Consider the following 26,230-nt stretch of genomic DNA (forward strand, 5'->3'; position numbering starts at 1 on the left):
TAAAATGTTAAAAAAAAATACAAATCTGCTGTAATAAAGGTTGAATGCAGACTTTGGGAAAACCAAATATTCATGAAAATTCATGCCCACAAAAATAAATGAATCCACAGTATATGTTCAAAAACTTTGCAAGACATATATTCAATAATTTGGCAAGACATTTTATAGGAATTGGGCAAAATATTTATGTGGACTGCTTGAAAAATATTTTAAAAGAAGTCCATCAAAATTTATATAAGTCGAAGAGAAACTGACAATACATTTGCAAAAATGAAAAGAAAAAAAACCCCAAGTTAACATTTAACAAATCATTTATAGAAAATGAATGACACAAATCCCAAATAAAAACAGTGAGTGTTTTCATCTGCTTAATAACATGAAACAAATTCTGCTCCACTTATGGCACGCATCGTGTAGCTCATGGTAAGTACAAATTCAGTGATAAGTTTCATTAAGTTAGGTCACTATAAACATAAATTTAATAAACAAACTGCCTGAAAGGGTGACAAGGAAGTAACACACAGAATTATCTCTAGAACAAATATGTCATACCTAAAAATATAAAAGCATGCATTTTGAGCATTGGGAAAACTTTGTAAAGACTTAAATGTAAGGGCTATTCCATTAAAATGTATGTTTGAGGGTAAGAAGGGATGTTTAGTTATTATATTTGGGTCATGGGTCTTTTTTTATTATGCATCTATTACCCTTAGGCAAAATTATCTATAAAATGGTTCTTGATTGTAGGAATATTTCGAAAGTCACTTCCTTCCCTCCCACATACATTTTAATGGAATAGCCCTAGTGTGACATTTGTACTGTGTCAAGAGTGTCTGGCCTGTATTTGGCCTGGGAATACATATATATTTTTTTAATGCACATAAACAAGAACATAAAATAGAACACCAGGTAATGTACTGCTTCCACATGTCATTGAACTTTTAATTACAATGGAAGAGGCACATTTTTGATAATCAATATTATTGATAATTTGTGCATTTTTCCTTTGATCTTTTTTTGTGATAATTTTTTTGAGAACGAAAATTATCTCTAAAAACTAAGGAGGCACGTGGCGTTGCTAATGAAATTGACAATGTTATCAAAGGTAAACTGATTATAATTGGTAATCTCAACTTGACTGCTTTTCTTGCTTTCACTGTCCAGCTCAAGCGAGGAAATCAATCTCGTTGAGATGATCAACGATTATCTATAAATCTATCATTAGTAAACAAAACTGATCAGACATTGACAAAAATGCTGCCTGAATAGCAAAACATTTGTGTCTTGCAAAGCAAAAACCCTATAAAACATGTGCAGACTATGACAAATATTCTGAAGTAACTTCATTTCTAAGCAGAACGAACTAGTAAGAATAGACTATAAATGGCATATAAATATAATTTTATTAAACGTTTCTGAATAACATAAAAAATATGGCAAAATAGCAGATCTATAAATATCAACAATGAAATATTTTCCAAGACATCTTTATATTAGACATGAAATACTCTCAGTTCTAAGAATATACAAAGTATATAACAAAATAGAATAATTTAATACTATCTATCTTTGTTTCCTATACTTTGTTGGAATTCTTTCAGTGCCCATTGTTTATTTTCTACCTCATTTTTTAACTTGCTATATTCATTCACTAAAGAGTCAAATCCCATTCCAACAGACTCATATGCTTTTAATGCCTGTGATACATTTGTATATTCTGTTTCAGTTTCATCATGCTCAGATTTTAAATACTTTCTACAATAAACAAAAAATAAACTGTTATCACAGAGATATGTGGCCTTTTTGTTATTTTGATTATGCTAATGTTGAAATCAAAATAGCAATACTTTAACATCTTATACAAGTTATGCAAATATTCAAAGTCAATGAACCATGACTGAGTTACATGGCTAAACAATCTCCATGTAAATGAGATGTGCCAATGCTAATACAACTGCATACCAAATACCATTGACTTGTTATAAGTCGTTCCAAAAATCTAAATACAAACATTAACTTGTAAACTATGTAAAAGTTTCAAAGTCAATGAACCATGAAGAGGGGTAGGGCTATATAATCTCAATGGAAATGATACTTGCAAATGCCAATACATGTTCATACCAAATATCATTGACTTAACATCAGCAGTTCATCTTAAACTGATCTAATCACGATCTAATACATGTAAACTAAGATAAGTTTCAAAGTCATCAGACTGTGACTGAGGGGCAAGGCCAAATTATCTCCATGGAAATGAGATATGCCAATGCTTATACAACTACATATCTAATATCATTGACCTACCACTCATGGTTCCCCATAAACTGACCTAATCACAAACTAATACATGTAAAATAAGCAAAAGTTTCTAAGTCATTAGACCATGACTGAGGAGGCAGGGCCAAATAATCTGCATAGAAATGAGATGTTCAAATGCTTATACAACTGCATACCAAATATGATTTACCACTTGTGGTTTGCCATAAACTAGACCTAATCACAAAGTAATACATTGTTGACATCGCCGTCGTCGCCGCAGCTGACACCAGAAACAGTTTACCCATGTCTTGCTTTTTTACTTCATCAAGGCGAAACAAAAAACCAAATTATCCAATGTGCCTTATGATGTACTTTGTGTCATACACTTTCAGTTGAAAATATTTCATAATTTATACCAAATGTCATGCACAGTGCGGTACACCAAAAGCTATTTAAACAAAATTTTTTTTACACTCTTAATGATTCTTTATTGCAAATATTGCTTTTCAACAATTAAACCTGGTGTACAGCATTCCATCAAATATCCCTGATAAATTTACCACTGAATACCCAGGGAGAATATTCAGTAAAAATAACTATTTTAAAATAACACTAGTATAAATATCTGAATACATTAATAATTGTTACAAACAGTCTTTGCTACTCAACAATTAGTATTTTTTTATATTCCTAAAATATCTAAATTAAGATATCTATTACATAAACTACACAATATTTTTTTATGCAAATTATTTATTACTCCAGAATGTTTGTTTTTTTTTACTATCTCTAAACAGAAATGATATAAGGTCAGTGACCTCACATTTTTTTTTCATTCTACATGTTTTGATTCAAAAAAGAAATGCTTTCCTTTATGTCTTCAGTTTTTATTGTAATTGGGCAATATATGTCAATGTCATCAATGAATTTGACATTCATTAAGTAAACTTTTCCTGTTTGAATTGTTTTTCACCAGTCACTTTGGGGCCTATTATAGCTTGCTGTTTGGTGTGCCAAGGCTCCATGTTGAAGGCTGTAGTTTGACCTATCCTTGTTAACTTTTTATAACTTGGAATAAGAGTTGTCTCATTGGCACTTGTACCACATCATTTTATAAATACACAAATATTTTGTTTACAATATATTACATTCAAGAGACAGTAAAACATAATAAAATGTTTTGTAAAATATCAGTTGCAACTCAAACATGAAACTTTTTCATGGCGATAATTGAATGAGCACGCAAAAAGAAATGTCTAGAGGAGATTAGTCTCATTGACAATCATACACCATCTTATTCTTATGTAGCCAATTTAGAGCAGCTACAGTTACTTCCCTTTGCATATAAGATTTTGTTATTAAGACAATTTACCCTTTTTTTTTATCTTTATTAGTAAAATAAACCACTTATACATATAATCCTATCTTATTCAAGTTTAAAGTATTTCTTTACTTCAAATGAATATCTTTCATGTAAAAGGGTAGTTTACTACTGTTGCCTTTATTAGATCAACTTTATTACCCAATAGGCCTATTTTCTTATGTATTTTAAAAATCAATTATGTTTATATTGCATGGCTATATGTAATTTATCGTTAGTTAAAACTGTAATGATGGTGACTTGTCATGATCCTAAGATTTATCCATAAGAATAATGTAAGCCGAATTTAATCTTAGTTAGCAAAGTTGTTTCAAAAAAGAAATATGTCAAGAGATGTCAATAACTCGCACTGGTGAGTAAAACTTGATTTAACAATATTACTCCATTCCAATTTCCAAAAGGTCTATAAAATTCAAAAAAAAAAAATCCTTTTCAACCAGGATAACATTTACATTTGTTGTGATTGATAATGGGATAAGCAGGAACTACTGTACTAACCTAATCTGACTTAAAGCTCTGCAAGTTTCTACTGTGTACGTCTCACATAATATTTGTAATTCTGTTAATCTGAAACAAAAAATAAATAAAGTATGGAGTTGTGCAATGATTTCTGTCATTTTAGTTATTTCATTTTAGTAAATCTTGTTTGCTCAATTACTGATCATTTTGTTTTTTAACAGTTTCTACCGATTAACTATAGTTTTGGAAATAATTGGCTAAAACATGAAAACTAGTCAATAATAATCATTTCAGGACAATAACTCATAACGGTCACATGATTAAGGTGGTACCAAAACAAGGATCAGGAAATTTTTCACATAATTTCAGTAATTTTGCGATAACTTTAAAGTTGGTGCCCTTTTTCAAAAAAGATTATAAAAATCACTTTACCATCTGATTATTGCTCATACTCATAGCATCAACGAAATTGTTTTAACTGTTGGCATTTCATCGCATTTACTTCGCAAATTTTCTTACCATTTTTCCAAAAATCGTTCAAGAGCAGTTAAGGGAAGGCAACAGTATGAAAATGAGATGATTTAAATGACTCAAAATGATCAATTTCTCAGACATCGCTAAGTTTCTTTCGATTTTGAAGACAAACTAATAACCAGATGTTTTGAGACAGTACTAAAACGAGTAATTCCAGACTCATTTCCGGGATTAGTTTTGTTGGTCAATTTGACTGGAAATCATCGGCTTTTATAATTTTTTACCTTTGATAGTGTTTGAATATTAATGATAATAGTTGCACTTGTTTTATTTAGCATGAAATCATTTTGAATTGACGATTTAGTGTCTAATCTGCGGAAGAAAATTGCATGCATGCATATTACATAGTAAACAAAGCACGTGTGTTAGAAGTGAAAAAAAAATACTATTTTCTACGTAAATTAAATCAAAGGTTTAATTTAATTTTAAATCAGAATTTACATTGTTTTAGCTGAAAAGTAATTAAATAATGAAGACAGTTGTTATAGAATTCTAATTTATTTACAATTTAGTTCTGAGCTTGTGATCAATAGTCAGGTGTGAATTAAAAACAAAGGTAAAGAGATTAGCGATCATTTGCCAATATTCCCCCGAGGCATTACAAAAGTTATTAGGAGTTATATGGCCCTTAGGATTATAACACTATTACTGGAGTGGCAGTTTTATTACAGGAAAGGGATAACAAAACAGAAAACAAGTTCAAAAGGGTGCGTCTAAACACTGCTAAGGAGTCCTTAGTGCACTAAGGACTGATAACATGCCACTAAGGACTAGATGGAGAGCTGTTACATGTAATTTCTTTTCATATTATAGTAGAAATTGATATTTAATGCCTAAATTTCAAATTTTATAGAAAAATAATATTAAATAAACGAGATATTCAACATTATTCAGACACGTGCCTGTTTTTCTTTGATATGCCGAAAATCAATGAACCGTTTGACACGTGTCAAATTACATAACTGATTATCTGCTATCCTGCTATCTGTTGTGTTTAATCGACAAGTTTGGTAAAGTTGGATATTAATAAATGAATTGTTGTTGAAATTTTATTAATATTTTTTTTCAGAATGAAGAAGTATTTACTTAAGTGTATATTTCTTGTAAATAATAAATTTGTCACCAGAGCAATATATGACCTGTTTGGGCAGAGAGTATCTTATGCGTTTGCCAGTGTGATTTATTTTCAAAATTTTTATCATATGAAGAAAGCGTTTGAGCAATATATTTCAGGCCTTCAACAGTGAGTAAAGCACATACCACATAGTCATTATTTCATAAATTATTTAATACAATATGTTAAACAACCAATTGTTAAAAAAAAAATACAAATCGGATTTCCTTCTGATAAACTTGTTTAAATTCTTTAAGAAAAATAGATTTAAAGAAATTATGGTTAAAAATATTTCTGTCGGCTTTTTCATTTTTTCACGTGATATATTAAGGTTTTAAAAGGTTTTAATATTCAGATTATATTGTATTACAAATATTATTATTTACACATCATGTGGTAAAGGCATATTTTCAAGGCATTTATACGAAGCATTCTCTTTCTCTGTCAAAATTATATCTTTAGCTCCAAATTAACACATACTGAAAAAATTTCGTGAATACTGTACTAAAAACTGTGGAACATTTAAAAAAACATTTGTCTCTTTCATATACTTAATCTGACTAAAAATCGGGAAATTATTTTTTCAACTTCTTTTACTTTAAAAAAAATGTCGAACATATACAAACAAATAAGTACCGTATGAAGCCTTTGCAAACAGATATCAAACTGGTTGAAAACTAATGGTTTTGATAAACCCCAAGGACGCCACATGATTTTTTTTCTCTCAATTTCATCGTAATTTTTTAATGAAACCATTTATATATAGACGCATATTTGTCGAAATTAAAATAAAAACAAAACCCTTATAAATATATCTATTCCTTTTGTCTTCGTATCTCTTACATAACAAGCTGACCACACTCTAACTTATTGGTCATTTAGTTGGCGCACATCAAAGTCGTGCACCTTTGGCAAATAACTTTGTCGGGGAAGAAATGAAACAAAAACAAAATTATTTGTCCTTTTAATCATTTTTAATAAGAACAACACATTTAATTATAAATATTAAGCATCAATCTTTTCGATACAATTGTTTGTTACTGAAAATAAAAAGATTATGATTGTTTAATCAGTTGTTATGTCATTTGGCACGTGTCAAACGGTTCATTGATTTTCGGCATATCAAAGAAAAACCGGCACTGCTTAAAAAATGCTTAATAACTCGTTTATTTGTGATTATTTTTCTAAAAAATTCGAAATTTATGCCTTAAATATCAATCCCGACCTTAATATGAAATAATAATATATGTAACAGCACCTCTCCTAGTCCTTAGTGGCATAGTATACGTCCTTAGTGCACTAAGGACTCCTTAGCAGTGTTTAGACGTACCGAGTTCAAAATGGTGATTAAGAAAACCGATCTTAACAAAATGACCAAAATTATTTCTGCAATAATATAAAATTTGACCCAAATCCCAATCTGTCGTTTTAGACAAATGGATTTCAGAATCAGTCAAGTCTGGCATATATGACTGTTTCCGAACCCTTGTGAAAACCAAACACCTTGACTAAAATAAATATTGCTTGTTTAATTTTCATGAAACTTTGACAAAATATTTACAGACCCTTTGACAAAAATTTCAAAACACTTGAACCACACACTTTATCAAAAAAATATCATTAGCTATATAGCAATTTGACAAACACTAATTTTGATCATTGAGAAGCTTTATATTTCCCTTAACAATAGAAAGTGATTAAAACAATCAGCTGGCATTTACTGAGTTATCTCCCTTTAGTGTTATAAACCACCTTAAATGGTTTAAGCCATTACCCATTTTTATACGACCACAAAAATTTTTTGGGATCGTATAATGGTATAATGTCGTTGTCTGCGTTGTCCGAAGATGCATTGGTTTCTGGATAAAAATTTTAGTTTAAGTTAATAGATCTTCATCAATTTTTTTCAGAAAGTTCAATACCACAAAAGGAAGGCTGGGATTGATTTTGGGGATGATGGTCCCAACCGATTAGGAATTTGTCGCCCAAAAGGGGCCCAAAAGAAGCATTTTTCTAGTTTCAGGATAATAACTTGTGTAGAAGTATTTCAATTGCTCAAATCATACTGCAATGTTTAAAACCACAAGTAGAAGGTTTGAATTCATTTTAGGGGTTATGGGGACAAAGTTTAGGAATTAAGGGCCAAAAAGGGGTCAAAACAAACAGTTTTCTAGTTTCAAGACAATAACTTATGTGTAATTGTATGGATCTCTCTGAAATTGTACCACAATGTACCATATAACACAGGGGAGGCTGGGATTAAGTTTTGGATTAATTGCCCAAAATATGTAGGAATTAGGGGCCAAAAAAGGGCCAAAAAGAAGCATGTTTCTAGTTTCCAAACAATCATGACAATTACTTGTGTTTAAGTGTATGGATCTCTCTGAAATTGTACTACAAGGTTCAATACTGCAATGGAAAGCATGGGATTGAGTTTAAAAATTATTTCTCCAAGGGGATTTTAAAATTTCGAATTTTGAAAAGTTCAAGAAGAAATCTTCAATTGCACAGTATTGTGCAATAGATTTGTTAGATCTTTGACCTCATTAATTTTGTGACAAAAACCTATATTATGTAAAAAATTTGATCACATTCAAATTCAGACAGAATCAAGCTTGAATATTGTGACCAATTTGGCCCAACTGTTCAGGGTTCAACCACTGGGATCGTATAAAGCTGCGCCCTGCAGAGCACCTGGTTGTAGATCTTTTACTGCTTATCATATTTGCTGTTTGCAGTTTTTACCTTTTTATTATAGTTTTTGATGAATTTATTCAAAAAACATTTGGTTTTCTATAAAATACATTATTTTCAGACATCATTCAATGAATACATTTTTTGTAGATGTGTATAAGATCTTGTTTTCCACGATATCTTTTAATTTCAATTCATACACTATCCATCATATAGAAGCACATGCCATCTATTTTGACCCTCCTTATTTTCAAATTCCTTAAAATGTAAGCATATAAGGTACATTTGACATACCTTATTTTTAGACAGAGACCATCACATTTAGACACTAGCCATTCTGTAGTAACTGTGTCATGTTCTGTCTGGTTTTGTAACCTATACCGACAGATCAAATCCTCCAGCAGTGACAAGGAATCTAACAATGTCTGTAACAGAAAAACATGTCAAAATTTTTGTTCAAGCCAAGTCATTTCTCAGGCATATTTTATACCTGTCAAAGTTGGCAAAGAATGATTATTAACAAATTAATGCAACCAAAAGGATTTCAATAGCTAATTAGATTACATTGGACATACACATTGAAAACTGCAAAAATGTGGGTGATTTGGGAGATAAGTAAATGCAAATTAAAATAACTACAATACAATATAATATTTTCATTCAAATACAGAGGTCTTGTCATTTTTACTTTAACTTGAAGTATTATGAACAAGAATGTGTCCATAGTACACGTATGCCCCACTCCCACTATCATTTTCTATGTTCAGTGGACCGTGAAATTGGGGTCAAAACTTTAATTTGGAATAAAAATTAGAAAGATCATATCATAGGGAACATGTGTACTAAGTTTCAAGTTGATGTAACTTTAACTTCATCAAAAACCACCTTGACCAAAAACTTTAACCTGAACTTTGCACTATCATTTTCTATGTTCAGTGGACCATGAAATTGGGGTCAAAACTATAATTTGGCATTAAAATTAGAAAGATCATATCATGGGGAACATGTGTATTAAGTTTCAAGTTGATTGGACTTCAGCTTCATCAAAAACTACCTCGACCAAAAACTTTAACCGGACGGACGAATGGAGGCACAGACGGACGGACGGACGAACGGAGGCACAGACCAGAAAACATAATGCCCCTTTACTATCGTAGGTGGGGCATAAAAAGTTAATGGCAGAAATATTGGGAAGTTATTACAATAAAAAAAACTTCAAATTGTTTTACTACATTTCTATAAATTGCATTTCAACTGAATATTAATCATTTTGATAAAATTTCATTTTCATTTTCAGTGTTCTTTACTTAGTCTTGCAATGTCTGAATTGGGAACCTCATTTAAGGTTACTTTTGGTATATCCCATGAGTCATTGCTTAATACAGGTTTTTCACTGTGTAGAAACTCCAAGAGTGATAAAATCAATATTACATATTATAGATATTTCACTTTTTTACAGAGCTAGAAGACAAAAAATACCTGATAATATAACCAAAATTGTTTATCCTTTCTGTGTTTTTCTTTGTTCAGTTTAACTTTCATCTGTTTTAACTCATGACACTCTGAATCAATCATTGCTGGTAGTTGTGAAGCCTTGGCAAAGGTAAGTCTGTCACTCTCTGAAAAAAAAAATAATGTGATCAATTGACTGATTATCCATGTTTTGCCATTTCAGCACACTTAGCCTATAGTGGTCGTAAGTTTTAATATGTGATGGAAGCCAGAGTGGTCAGAGAGAACCCCAGAACTTTTGCAGGAAAATTGGCAATCCTAGACAGATAGGTTCTGAGTCCAACACACCTTCTACATGCAAGATTTGACCTTACGACCTCATTGTTGAAAAGTGCTTATGTAGGTGAACTTTTAAGACTACCTTAACTGAAAATTCAAAGTTTTCAAAAAGTAGGTATCTAACAGATGCCATAAGTGCACATATGTTACAAATCATTACTGCTGGCCAAATCTGAAGCCATTCTGATCAGTAGTTTCTGCGAAAAGTGCGACTAATTGATTTTAAGTATTTTAAATATAATGAAAAATTCAAGTCAAAGAGACAACAACCCGATTATAGAACAGACAACAGCAGAAGGTCACCAACAGGTCGTCAATGTATAGATCTGTAAAGACTACGTTTCATCATTTTTAGGTGCTGACCAAAAAAAGTCACACTGTTAGAAGTTTCTATGAAAAGTGTGACAAAAATATTTCTTGGAAACAAAGATGGATGAACATACTGCCAAGGTGATTGCATTATAGCTCCCTCTTTTAGTGTTGGTGTATAACAACATTATCTTTAAAAGTTAAATCTGACTGAAATATTGGTGTGTCAATGAATGTTTGTGTCAATTTGAATTGTAATATTTGATCAAACTGAACAATATTTTCAAACACAGTAATAAAGAAGAGGTCTAACAATAGTTTTTGATATGCCTCATTTTATATTTTATGAATATAATGTTTTAATGTGATTATTGTGTTTTATGTATGTATGTGACACCATAATCAATTACTAGTATTCATTTTCTGATCTTAAATTTTACCTGTTCCATTATCTGGGTCATGAAATGTTACCAGACTTTCACATTTCAATCTTAATCTGTCTTCTATATCTGGTAAAAGCTTCTGTTGTAGGAAAGGTAAATGCTGAAATAAAATAATATTGAATCATGAGTCTAAAAATATATTTCATTCTTATAATAGTTATGGCCATTTATCAGTATATATAACCTGTTTTTGTTATGAAGAGCATCATGAATGTTTAAAGGACAAGGTTCACTTTGCCAAAATATGGTTTTGTATTTAATCTGCATTATAGAATATAAAAAAAGGCCATGATTTGGTTAAAAAATGGATCTATTTCAAAAGTTTTTAATAGTAAGAAAAAAATGACCTCATGACAGTACTTTCTAGACTCAAAAGTCGACATATTTTTTTCTGTCAAACCTAAAAGTTACAGGAAAAAGTTAACTGAAACCTATAATTCAACATGTTCAGTACAAAAGTTGCTAAGATTTTTAATGAATCCCTACACACAAATATTTTCTGTTTAGCAGTCGAAATAATTTATTTACAAAATCGTTATAAACTATGTAACAATTTCACCACAAATAATGTTTACCCTTAATTTAAGTCATACTGGTTTTATCTATAATTGGATGTGTCATGAAAAAGTTATTGAATATCAATAATCATATCACAACTATTTCTGTATGAATCTTGTAATATTTGGACAATATTTAAATAAAATTAGAGCTTTGGGGACAATTTCAAATTTTGTAAACATTCTCCTTTGTCAGGATTATATAGCTCACTTATTCAAAAATTATTATTCTTATATGTTGTTTCTAATAAAATAATGGTCATTTATGTTTTCATCTTGAATTTTGAAGTCATAAATAAAATCATCAACTGTTAATGACCATACCAAGTAGTATTTTCCATACATTTGAAAAAACAAAATATTTTTGTTAGGAAATTTCTTTAATATTTCATAAATTTGCATAATTTTAATGATAAATTCATTCCTTTGTATTGTGTTAATCATTGTTAATGTAGAACAGAAAGCTGTATTTTGAAAGTAACTTTAATTTTTATAACTATCAGATATTTAAAGGTACAATAAATAAAATCATCATTTAAATATTTATAAGGTACAACAGTTTGTATAACACTTAAACATGAAATGAGTTGATAAAAGAATATTTTCCACACAACTCCATAGCCCCACAGGACGCAATTACGACTGGACACAATTACGAACGATTTCCAATGTTTGCCCTCTGAGATCATATTTATTCATATTTATCAATAAATGTTTTTATAAATAAAAACCCTGTTAAAATTCCCTTGTTTTCATGATAATACAATTTATGTGCACTTTGTGAATGTTGATGACGATGACAAAAATCATTCTGAAAATATTATAAGAACAGCAATCTGGCCTGCATGTTATATAAAAAAAAAACAAAACATAAAGGTAAGTGCATACTGTCTTCTTTTGTTAATATATGGAAAGAAAAATATCTGCTGATTCTGTTCATATACGTGATGCCTTTTATCTTGCCCAAATAACCCCAGAATTGACGTTTTATAGACTCTTGTGACCCTATTTATGGTCAAAAGAAAATATGTTAATTTTATTGAAAAGTCCAGAGAACTCCGAAAGAAATGTTGACCTGTATAAAAAAAAATTCATAGATGAATGCTAAGTACACCATCGAAAAGGATGAACTTGCATTTAGTGCTCCTTTAAAGGAGGAACTTACACAAAAACCAAAAACAAGAATAAATCTTTCCTTTACACATGACCAAAATTTCGTCTGCAACCAATGCTGAAGTAATTGAAGTAAAAAACAAACTTGTGTATCTTATTTTCCTATGAAAATATGTTTGAGATAAAGATTAATGTATGCTTTATCAATCTAGACTGTTGTCATTGATTTCTTCTGCAAGATATATCAATATAGTGCCGTTCGGAATTGCGTCCATATGTGGCTCTCTTGAAAGCCTTCATACATCTTAAATTTTATGATATAAAAAATTCAAGAAAAGTAGTCTACATAAAAAAATATTAATCACAGTTCAAAAATCGTTCGTAATTGTGTCCGGTGAGGCTATAAATACCTTTTTATAAGGATTCTGTCTTTGAATTTCTTCTCTAGTTAACCCTAACAAGGTTGATGAGGAACCAGGTTCAGGATTGCAATCTACATAGTCTCCTATTTCTGCCATTGTTAAACATTCTTGTAAGGCTGCTTGAAACTGAAACATACATACATAAAATGAAAGAAAATGTTATCTAATATGGATCTTTGTTACTCATCATCATGACATGGTGTATCAACTGACAAATTTCATCCCAATATGCAAGACTTCTAAATTCTAATTGCTAATATATATCTAGACCTTATCCGAAAGCTAGGATGGACAAACTAAATGAACTAAGGAAAAATTAACAAACAAACAAACAAATTAGCAATGCTTTATCTCCTCCCAGACTTTGTTTTCCTAATAAATGTTTCCAATATTTATATCACAAAACTTCTAGCAACCAAAGTAAAAGAAGGATTAAAGGTTAGATAAACAATTACTTAAACCACTGTAGTTTAGTGTATTGAGGTAAACAAATATTATAAGAAAACAATCTGCATCAACATGATCAACATGTATTTTTTTTAACAATACAATTATTAGTGCTTACATGTATCATGTTCATGTTAGAACTGAATACTTCCTTTTGTAATTTTATCGGGCTGTAAATACATTTTTATGCTACATTGTATAATCACGAAATTACTAGATTGTATGATGTTGTAATCATGTAACACTATGGAGACCATGTGCAGTCATACATGTACATCTTTGGAGGAAATAAAACATAATTTTGTATGCCTTCCAATTGTTTTCTGCAATTAAAATTAGGGAATCTTAAAAGATAAAACCTCCTGTAATGTAATTATTGAAATGTGAAGTAACAAATGTAGCAAAATCATTTTTACTCTTAAAAATGAACAAAAGGAAGGTTATAATGGTGTTCTTATATAACAGATTATAATATAAAGAGAGATAATGATAATGTAAGTTTAATAGTGCTTAAATATTTACTTGTTTATCCTCTGAAGACAGAGAGCATTCTTGACTTTTGATTTCATAATCCATTAACAGCTCCTCTACCTCCCTGTATATTGTCTTCTGCATCAACCAATTATGTTTCTCATGTTTAAGTTCCTCCTCAGCCTATTAAAAAACAAGAATGTGTCCATTGTACACAGATGCCCCACTCAAACTATCCTTTTCTATGTTTAGCGGACCGTGAAATTAGGGTAAAAACTGTAATTTCGCATTAAAATTAGAAAGATCATATCATAGGGAACATGCATACTAAGTTTCAAGTTGATTGGACTTCAACTTCATCAAAAACTACCTTGACCAAAAACTTCAACCTGAAGTAGGACAGACAGACAATGGACGGACGGACGGACGAACAAACAGACGGACGCACAGACCAGAAAACATATTGTCCCTTTACTATAGTAGGTGGGGCATAAAAATAATCGTTATTATTGCTATTTTGTGCATTTTTTCTTTGGTCTTTTTTTGTGATAATTTTTCATATCATGCTACTTGCTTGAGATGGAAAATTATCGCTAGAAACTAAGGAGGCATGTGGCGTTGCTAATGAAATTGACATGTAATTGACATGTTGTCATAGGTAAAATAGTGATAAACAGATTATCATTGGTCATCTCAACTCAATTGCTCTTGCTTTCGCCGTACCGGCTCAAGCTTGAAAATCAATCTCGTTCAGATGATCAACGATAATCTATAATGACATCCACTTATGATAGTATGTTAAATGTTTCTGATACACATATACATAAACATAGGTAATTTACAATGACAAAATATTGCTCTCCATCAAATTGATTTCAAAAACCATATATGATAAACACATCGTCAACATGTGTTGTTTTGTTGATGTTTGTACATCTATTCTCTTGGAAGAGTCAGGTGTTGGACTTCTACAGTCTATTTTTTTTAATTGCTGTAATCCTTTTTATGTATTTTGCCATTATAGGTAACATTTAATAGTACAAAAAAATAATTGTATAATTATATGGAAACTTAACTTAAACCTATAACTATCATGACTATGAAATGAAGTTTTTAAAATCTTTATTAAAACCAACTGAATCATGAAATTTCAGTGTTTCACTAATTTTTATAGTTTGTTCTAATGTTGTTCTTTTAAACCACTGTCCCAAGTTAGTGGGGGTTGGTGCCAGAAAACTACTTTAATCCAGCCACATTTTTACTGTGCCTGGCCCCAGTCAGTGGTTGTTGTTTGTATATCATATTTGTTTTTCATTTATTGTTTTGTATATAGATAAGGTTTTAAGTTTTCTTTTTTGAATTGTTTTACACGTCATTTCAAGGCCTTTTTACAGCTGACTATGCAGTATAGGTTTTGCTCAATATTGAAAGCAGTATATTATGTAAAGTTGTTAATTTCCGTGTCATTTGGTCTCTGGTGCAGAGTTACATTGTGCTTCATTGGAAATCATACCACATCTTCTATTTTTCAATATCTAATCCATCAAGATGGGTGCATACTAGCTATAGTAGCATTCGATCTGTGGTAATTTTTTTGTCATATTTCGGGTCTGATAATTTATATAAACCGATAGATTTATCCTAAATCCAACTTCAATTCCGGATATTCCAGAATAAGGTTTGGAACACTCACCTGCTGTAGATCTTTTTGAGCTTGAACAGATGTGCCATCACTGTTGATGTGTTGAGAAAGCAAATTCAGAAGTCTAGAAAATTCAGGGTTTTGTTGAATGACTTCATCTGTAACATTCACTGGTAAACTTTCATTAACTGAAACATGACAGATACAAATATATTACTATTCCAAGGAACTTTGTAAAACTCAAAACCAAATAAGGTGAATATGTTTCTATAATTTAAAGAATATTCATCAATTGTCTACTAATTCTGCAACATAATTTTTAATGATACATGTACATGTATTGCTTAATTCATATTGTCATGATTGTAAAGTAAATGCAATTCTAAAAGGGAGATAACAAAACATGAAGATTTTGGAGGAGGGATTTTAAGAAATGAGTAGTTGTTTAAATTCAATCTGTTTGCTGGTTAACTCCTTTTCAATGTTTTCAGCAATATAAGCTGTCAAAATCACGATTTTTTTGTCAAATGGTATAAAAGAGGTGAAATGAAAAATTATTAGTCAATTAAAAGGTTTACATAGACTTGCACGTCCTAAAAATCCTTAAAGTTACTGTTAAAGTTGAAAATTAATCCTCATCATTCCATTTGACCAGTGCAAATGGCAGCTTTATTAACCTTTGACACCAATTCAAAAAGTTGCCTATGCTGATAGGATTAGGAATGCATGTGCTGCTGATCTAGGTCAAGTACAAAAATTATTCTGAAGATGTACAAAAATAAACCGTTGACATGATACACATTTGGCCATAGGTCAGAAGATATTGAATGTTGAAGACAATTAGAAATTGACATATCATAAGTTATATAGATTAATAATTGTCACCGATTGATAATGAAACATAATGACCCCATATGAAATCTAATGACTGACTCCATAGAAATCCATATAGGGGTGACAGCATTTAACCAATCATTATATCACTAATTTACCAAAGGTGCAATAAAAATATTTTGTTTTGCATGTCTGGTTTCAGTAATTACAGAATGAATTATCTCCTAATGATGAATCCGGGTCTGTTCGCGCCCAATCAGATTCGCGCCCATTCACCTTCGCGCCCATTCACATTCGCACTCTTTCGCTTTCACTCCCTACACCCAAAGTCGGTTCACACTCTAAGTCCATTCGCACCCTACACGTTTACACCCAATTCTTATTGTTTTGTGTTTAATAATTTGTAATCGAGTATTGCTATAAATGTTTTTTCATTGTTTTTAAACAAAGTGAGATTCTGACAACGTTTTTTTTTATGTGTTGATAAAATATTAATCATGTTTTGGTTAGTAAATTGCTATAAATATTTCTTTTTCATTGTTTGAAATTAGAGGCATTGGGATTCTGACAATGTTTTTTTTTAATTTGTTGAATAATTCGTAATCATGTTTTGGGTTGTTTATTGCTAGACTTATTTCTTTTTAATTGTTTCTGAATAAAGTGGGATTCTTCTGACAACGTTTTTTTGTATGTGTTGAATACATCTTATATCAGTTGCGATCCAGGGCATTTAATTCCATATTAAAAGAAGTTTGGAGGTACACTGTCCGTCTATAAGGGTAAAAAAAAACATAATTATATATGTACTTCATTTATTTTTATTCACCTTGATATCGTACATTCAACAATTAATCAAAACAAACATCATAAATATCAACAATAATTCAACTGAAATTCGAATCAAAATTAGGCGCAAACGGACTTCGGGGGCGAACATGTGAGGTGCGAAAGTGTATTGGGTGCAAACGGACACAAAGGTTCCTGGTTCGAATCCCGTTTGGAATGAAAATTTCAGGAACTCAATTTTCGGCTCTCCCTTGACACCATCTGCGAGTATGGTCATGAGGAAACAATGATAGTCTGTCGGAAGGGGATGATAAATGGCTGACCTGTGTTAAGAGAGAGCCATATCTCTTGCACGTTAAAGACACCCTTGTAGATTTCGAAAAAGAGTAGGCTAATGCCGCACTCGCACCCGAAAAGTGGAAAGGGATTAATATAAGTTGCAAAACTTGTTTCCCAATCCACTATAAATAAATATGTTTAAACTAATGGACCTGATACCCCTAATCATGCTAAGGTAGACAATAGTCCAAATAATTACGACGTCTGGCAAGGCTATTTTTTTTTTTTCTGGGACGCCTTTCTATGACTGTTGTAGGAAGGCGTCCCAGAAAAAAAAAATATTTGGACTACCCCTAATGGTGGCACGGTAGTATTAGCATTCCAAAATTTAGGTTGCTCTTTTGTGTACCCTACTTAGGTAAATGTATCTAAACAGTGTGATTGGACAAAAAATACAGTATCAACTGAACATACTTTCCCAAACTGAGGGATGAATCAGGTGAAGAAAAATATAAAATAATTTTACATACAGATGAAAATGAATTTTCGAGAATTTTTTAAAATTTTGTATTCACTGCACCGTAAAAGACCTAAAAGTACTAGTGGCCTTAGGTTTTTGAAAATAGCGAAAAAGGAAACGGTCATGATACATATTCAAATTCATTTCTGAATAGTAAAATGAAAGTACTTCAGTTAACTGTGAATGTAGAATTTTTTGCAGTGTTAGAAAGTGGTGAAAATTCTAAAAAGGCTATCATTATCCCTTATGGGCCAGGAAATACTACCGTGCCACCTTAAGGGGCATATATATTTTTACACTAAATCAATAAAGGAACTTTTTTTACCTATGCAATTTGCAAGTTTATCAATAAAAAGTTGATTAAGGGCAACTATGATAAAAGCAAGCCTTAAATTCCACCCCTGATAGTAAATATTGCTGATTCAGCAAATTTTGCCTGATCTGTAGGTAATAATGTAAAAATTTACCTAGAAAGTAGAACTTCATTATTTTTATGTAACTTGCAATACATTTTTAATTATAAATGCTCACTTTAACTTTTCGCAGTGTCTGACACATGTGCAACCACTGAAATTTGAGACGCGACATTCTTCAGTTACATGTACATCCTATTATTTTCACCGAAATAAATAAATTGCATAATTTCTTATTTTTTTCAACACAAGTACAGCTGTACTAGTTTTCTTGAGGTTTAATTTGTAGTTCTGATGTAACATGACACCAATAGGAGCTTTTGGGGAACCAGTAAGTGGTTAAGGGGTCCTTACTTATTCATTTAGCTCTCATATTGGTCTGAAATAGAGGTAGAAATAGGGGTTTCTATACATTGACTAGACATTATTTTTGACAAAGAATGTATTTCTGATGTTATATCAGCAAGATTAAATGGTTTATTCACTTTCCATGCAAATACCATTAGTTGTTAAGATTTTCTGACAGTGAAAAGCACAATAAAGGCAAATTGATTATGTAAGGGGACATAATTTTACCCAATAATGCATACATGAGAAATAGACAAACAGTCAACTTAGAGATGTATTCTAGTACATGTATTGTCAAACAGATTTTGGAATAATAGTTAACTGCAATCTAAAGACTCTTGTTGTATTGCTCTCATAATCTGGAAATGTTTAAAGTAATATAAGGCATGCTGTAAAATGTGGAATGGACTTTAATATCAGTTTTCATGATTCAAGTGCTTAAACTGTTTCTTTCAGTCAGATCATGGAAGTATTATATTGATACTTCCATGGTCAGATTAACCATAAACAGAGTTGGCAATCCAACAATTCCTTCTGAATCACCATGTTTGACTTCTGTGTTGATTTGAAACATCATATATTTGGGTTTTGTTCACTCCTTAAGTAAAAATGGTAAGATGAAAAAAAAGTGAAAATCTGCCAGATGGGGTAGGGATGTAATGTTTCATTTTTTTTTGGTAACAAATGAGTGCAGACTAGTATTCTTTATTGTAATATGTTCCAAAGTAAGATGTCTATGCATCCCTTGACACCATCTGCGAGTATGGTCATGAGGAAACAATGATAGTCTGTCGGAAGGGGATGATAAATGGCTGACCAGTGTTAAGAGAGAGCCATATCTCTTGCACGTTAAAGACACCCTTGTAGATTTCGAAAAAGAGTAGGCTAATGCCGCACTCGCACCCGCAAAGTGGAAAGGGATTAATATAAGTTGCAAAACTTGTTTCCCAATCCACTATAAATAAATATGTTTAAACTAATGGACCTGATACCCCTAATCATGCTAAGGTAGACAGACAATAGTCCAAATAATTACAACGTCTGGCAAGGCTATTTTTTTTTCTGGGACGCCTTTCTATGACTGTTTTAGGAAGGCGTCCCAGAAAAAAAAAAAATTATTTGGACTACCCCTAATGGTGGCACGGTAGTATTAGCATTCCAGAATTTAGGTTGCTCTTTTGTGTACCCTACTTAGGTAAATGTATCTAAACAGTGTGATTGGACAAAAAATACAGTATCAACTGAACATACTTTCCCAAACTGAGGGATGAATCAGGTGAAGAAAAATATAAAATAATTTTACATACAGATGAAAATGAATTTTTGAGATTTTTTTAAATTTTGTATTCACTGCACCGTAAAAGACCTAAAAGTACTAGTGGCCTTAGGTTTTTAAAAATAGCAAAAAAAAGTAAACGGTCATGATACATATTCAAATTCATTTCTGAATAGTAAAATGAAAGTACTTCAGTTAACTGTGAATGTAGAATTTTTTGCAGTGTTAGAAAGTGGTGAAAATTCTAAAAAGGCTATCATTATCCCTTATGGGCCAGGAAATACTACCGTGCTACCTAATGATGACAAGATGCAATTTCATGAATATTATGTGTACATTCAATTCATCTTACACAGCTCCAGATCAGCTTAAAGACCAAACAGCCTATTGTTTATGCGCATCAACTAACGCAACTTGGTAGTGACATAAAAGCTCTATGACGTTGTTTCTAGCAATGAAAAAACGTCAAATTATAACGTCTTATTTCGCGTTTTTCACTGATTCCAACATGGTGTACGCTTAAAAATACGTCTCCAAAGTAAAGAGGAATTAAGCGTCGCGAGGATATCTTGTGGAAATTTAACACAAATGGACACAAAAGATACTACACTATATTTAACCTTTGTTCTAATGAATACAATAAAATATAACTTTTGATCTCTACTTTTTTGCACCGATCTGCATTTCATTTTTTTTTTATTCTTTCACATGCGTAAATTTTGTCTTGTATTTCCGACAATATGCATTTCATTCTTTTTTTATTCTTTCATTTTGTCTTTCATTTACGCCGATTGTGTACAGGTTACCGGAGTTATTAGATAGGTGAAAGTTCTTTTTATGTCCAATTTATGTTTTCTGGTCTGTGTGGCCGATCGTTCCTTCGTCCGTCTGTCCTGCTTCAGGTTAAAGTTTTTGGTCAAGGTAGTTTTTGATGAAGTTGAAGTCCTTTCAACTTAAAACTTAATACACATGTTTACTATGATTTGATCCTTCAAATTTTAGTGTCAATTTTTCAAAATTTAAAAAAATTAAGTATTCAGAAGGTCAGGTTGATAAAAAATTATTCCTAGAAGTTTTGACATACTGACAACGTATCCATGTAACTAATGTCTGGATGATTCTCGTAAAATAATGTCCGATCTTGCAATGAAGTTAAAATTTATTTATACTGCTTATTTGACAAACATCTTGTAATTATGACAAAGGGTCATTGTCGTTTGTCCTTTGTTTCATTTCAATTTGTCTTAAGAAGAAATGATAAACATTTCGCCTGATCTCACTGAAGCTTACAGCTAATTTCATACTCTATGTAGATCATCACTTTAGTTAGTTGCTTGCTTTGTTGGTATATTTTGTTAATGTCCATGGCCAATACGCAAGTTCTGAGATAGAATTATCATATACCGTATACAGGTTTACATACCTATATATGATGATGTCAATCTTAATTACAAAGCTTGAATAAACATTTATATAAACAAATCAAGGAAGTCAACCAAAGTGTTACCCTACATGCATTAGGAAATTAGCTGTAAGGCAAAACATATAAAATAGTTGTAAATTTAACTTATGACAAAAACAATTGCTCCAAGAATAGATGTATAACATTTTAGAATCAAAAACTTTAATTCATATATTATACCTATAATTTTAATTTCCCTATATCTTAAATATTCAGAAATAATGACTTCACAAACTAGATGGAATAATTTCTATACGTTCGCCTTAGTCGGGAAATATAATGGTATAAAGAAGTCCGTCCATGCTTTCGTGTGTCCGTCTGTCAACAGTAGCAAACTTCTGAAATTGACGTGAAAAACACACACACATATAGTCTGATATAGTCAAATACTCTGTAGTTAGCCAATGCCATCTTTCATTTATTTTCAATAATTTTGCTAATGAGGGACAGAGGACAAAAACAGACTTTCCAAACAAAAGCGGCGAGAAAGGTTATTTCAAACAATTTTCCATTCCGACGGATTGGGTTTCTGAAGGTTAATATTGTGCGGCAACAACATCATAAGATCTAATACTGACACATGCATTTAATCTTTTGTATTACCGGATAATAAAGTAGGTGATTATAGTTGTTATTCTTGGAAATTTAAATGTGGGTTTCAAACGTCCAATTTGTGAGATTTTTTTTCAAATAGTGTGCCACCAAGGGAAGTTTGTACTATGACGTCAGATGCGATGTTCTGAAGAAAGACAACTCTTTTCTTCAAAACGAACAAGAAAAAAACATGAAAATTGCTCACAACTTTTTTGAAAGGTCGGTGACATACACTTTTTATTGCTTTATTTTGAAGAGTACACGTAGCACTTTCCTTCTTGAAATTATTATAAAGAAATCACTGGTAAATATTTTTTGATACTGGAAACGTTTTTCATTTTTAGGTTTTATTTTTGGGGGGAATAAAATAAATCATATTTTCAAAGATCAAAACAATATGAGGCTTAAACTCTCAAACATTTATTTGATAGATACAAATCTGCTGTTTAATGTGAAACAAGAATTATGCTTGTAGGTTTGGTATAAAGGATTTTTTGCAAAGTTTATATAACAAGCAAATATTATGTCAATATTCGGGAAAACACGAAACTGAGGTTGCTATAGCGTCAAAACCATGGAAGTATTATATTGACAGGAACTCCAACAAACCGACTTCAAACGTTTATAGTGCGATGCCGCAAAATCGTTAAGTATCTGTTAATTAATTTGACATCTTTCAATTAGTTGTATCGATGCATGGGTTCAACGACGTTTTCGGGATACTCGTAGTTACGGAATTTACCGAAGTAACCGGATGTATACATAAATGTCAAGGATATGACATTTAACAACCATGCCAATATTTGACAGTTGACAATTTATAGTTTTTAGGTTTTCTATGTTAATAAACATTTACAATTATTTCACTAATCAAAATTTACTTTCCGATTATTAAAGTTCTTTCTCCAGCGCCTAAATTTCATTCTGCATGACTCACAAATATACTGTGGATGACTAGTTGTGTCTTGTTCTATATCAACTTTTAAGGCAAGTTTTATATCCCTTGAAAATCTTGATTTATCATAAGGCAAATGATTCTTAGTGTGTGCAGGGGTCAAAATTAACTTATGAAGGCCAGTAGCCACCTGGGCTACTAGACTTGAAAATCAGTTAGCCCAGACAAAAAGTCAGTAGCCCACATAATTTTACTATCACCGGTGAAGCCCGCAAAGCGGGCTGAACTTCCTAGGTAGGGCTTGGGGGCATGCCCCCTAAGAAAATTTTGAAATTTCAGACTCAAAATCCTGCATTCTGAGCATACCTGGAGGTGATTTAAATGCCTGGGAAAAAGTTATTTTTTTATTATCTTTGTTGTTGACTTCAATCAAATTTCATTAAAAAAAAGAATCATTTGCAAAATGGGAATCTTCATGCCCTGTGTACAAGATTTTTTTTACATATCTTTTAAAGACAACTAAAGAATTCTCTGTTCTGGAATACATGAAGATGATAGATGAAATATTTCATTTTATTTCTATAATAATCTTATTTATTAAATATCTTGGTCGATTCATTTTGCGTATTAAACTACGTACATTTGTAAACAAATGACCCCCCCCCCTTTTTTCGCGACTATTTCATGTATTCCAAAAGCGTTGTCATGAACTTGATATCTTCTCCGATTTTCTTTTTTTTTGTAAACTGTTCAGTAAGTAAGAAACATAAATCATTTTTAACTATAAATGTTATTTATTGTGGTCGACAATACTCTACTTTCGTTTTTGACCTTCATTCTCTGTACACCACGTGGGCTTTGAAAATTTAACTACAAAAGGTACTGTTTTCCAGATTCTTAGCAGCATTATATATATCATACTTTCTTTTATTTGACTGATATTACTTCATGACATGCTATTGTCATCTTCCCTGGCTTTCTTCGCTTTCTTGAAGCCAAAACCGTGATTGCTTTATAGTGTTAATGACCATCGGAACACCTCTCTTGTTATCCTTGCAAGCATACGATACATTCCGACTTTAAATAGACGACCAATCAGTGACCTGAATTAACGTGAACTATATTTAGTCACAGGTAAACACCTTGTTTATCGCGACCGCGACTTTGATGCAATACATTTTAAAAAGATTTTTCTTTTTGAATTTACATTTTTGTCCGTGAAGTAGCCAGTACTTGGAGTCACGGTAAATGGCGAATTTCAGTCAGTCAAGAACTTGTTTTCAATTCGCCACCTGGGCTACCACAACTGAGTAAAAAGATCGCCCAGGTCAATTTCTGGTCGCCATTGGCGACTGGGCGACCGTTAATTTTTTCCCCTGTGTGTGGAATAGTAGAACTACATAAACGGCAAAGTTCCGCCATATCAGTTTACTGAAGAAAAAAAGTAATGCTATTCTTCATTTGATTCAGTTGTAGTAAAAAATTAACCATCCCCCTTTTGCGCTACCACTGATGATGTGAAACAAAATCATTACTGACAACTAACTGATTAATTTCAAACAGATGCCATATGATCCCCCCTCCCAAAAAAAAAACTGAAAAAAACATAATCGTTTGCATGGACATCATTTTCAATCGCAAATATCTATTTATTCTTTATATTCGCTTATTTGTTTCTCTGTTATTTGTTTTGTGCATAATCAGGCCAATAGAATTTTTTTCATACATGAAATGGATTTGCTAAAATATGTTTAAGGCTGTAAGGTGACCTATAGTTGAAAACTTCTGTTTCATTTGATCTCTGGTGGAGAGTAGTCTTATTGGCAATCATATCTTCTTATTTTTATATTGAATTATAATAAATGTCTTGTGTAAGGAAACAAATAGTTGTAATCTGCATGTATAATTGAGGTTTACTGCTAACAAATCACTTGTTGAATTGTTTACTGAAAGTCCGGTGTCAAATGTTTCATTCATTTCAACAAAAAGAAAATTTTATAAATTTCCCAAAACAAATCCGTCAGACGCCAGAGCAATCTCGGACCAGGTTGAATTTAAAAAAAAAAAGAAGGTGTACATGTAATCTGTGTTTTAACTTGATACATACTATATGGAGAGACAATCACGGGCGTATAATTATCCACCTCTTAGTGCTTAAAACAATTTCTATAAATATGTTAAGTTACATTTTACGATCGAGAAAACTATTAATATTTGTGTTACACTCGATTAAAATTTACAATCTTTAACTTAAAATTTGAGTTATCAGGCGCCATCAGGCACACTACACGGACATCAAATTATTTTCTGCAAACACTCTACTTCAGAGTCATATAATCTGCATAATCCGATATTTCCCGATTTCCTAGTTCTAGTGATAAAAACATATTAGACAAAACTAAAAATAATCTTACCTTCTTTCCAAATACAGTTATTTTTCTTTTGTCATTCTGTAAAATATGGACCGATTTTTAAGATTGTTTCAGCTGTAGTCTTTAATTATTGAATAGAAACAGGTGTCGTTATTCATGTAGCGATTCGCAATTAGCCACGGGAGTTTCCGTGTTTATTTACATTGGTAGGTAGATTAGACCCTCGATAACAGATCACGTGATAAGATCAGTTTCTGTAAACTACATACGCGAGGGCGGCATCGCAGATACTCCACAAAGGAGTTATCACATACTTGACATACTGAGTCGGAACCTTTTATTTTCCTAAAGAAATCAGTGGGGTGCGAATGTGCTAATTTTTTCGTTGGAGTTCCTGTCAATATAATACTTCCATGGTCAAAACTAAGTCGGTGACCCCCAATCAATTTTTTTCATCATTTTTTGTTTTTCAAATTATGAAATGCCTTCACACAAAATTTTAAGGAAAAATCACTGGTAGAAATAAATAGGCTGTTTGGTCTTTAAGAAGCTCATGGCTTTTATGTTATATGGTATAGTAAGTATACATTATATATTAAAAATAATAGCGGCGACGAACCTTTGTCACACTGTAACATTCTCTATTCTTTTGGAGACTAGAAACCGAATTTGTAAAACTAAAAGAAAAGTAATTACAAAAAGTTTCAGGAACAGTCACGTACAAAATCCGGATTGTTAAATGATTTTATTCAACTGTTCAAGTTATCGGCTTGAAATTATTCATCTTGATTTTTTTCATTAAAGAGTAATCGCCT

At 31.5% G+C, this 26,230-nt stretch overlaps 1 protein-coding gene across 1 annotated transcript; it reads right to left on the minus strand.

The window, feature by feature from the left end:
* Nucleotides 1-1,384: 1,384 nt before the first annotated feature.
* On the minus strand, nucleotides 1,385-26,139 carry LOC143079697 (HAUS augmin-like complex subunit 4). Its single transcript, XM_076255193.1, has 9 exons — nucleotides 26,035-26,139; nucleotides 15,688-15,824; nucleotides 14,046-14,177; nucleotides 13,065-13,202; nucleotides 10,982-11,084; nucleotides 9,921-10,060; nucleotides 8,736-8,866; nucleotides 4,139-4,207; nucleotides 1,385-1,755 (listed from the first exon to the last, which is right to left on the minus strand). The coding sequence occupies exons 1-9, from the start codon at nucleotides 26,051-26,053 to the stop codon at nucleotides 1,560-1,562; spliced, it is 1,065 nt and encodes a 354-aa protein (XP_076111308.1). The 5' UTR covers nucleotides 26,054-26,139; the 3' UTR covers nucleotides 1,385-1,559.
* Nucleotides 26,140-26,230: the final 91 nt, after the last annotated feature.

Source organism: Mytilus galloprovincialis, chromosome 6 (assembly GCF_965363235.1).
Source record: "Mytilus galloprovincialis chromosome 6, xbMytGall1.hap1.1, whole genome shotgun sequence".
Lineage (NCBI taxonomy): Eukaryota > Metazoa > Mollusca > Bivalvia > Mytilida > Mytilidae > Mytilus > Mytilus galloprovincialis.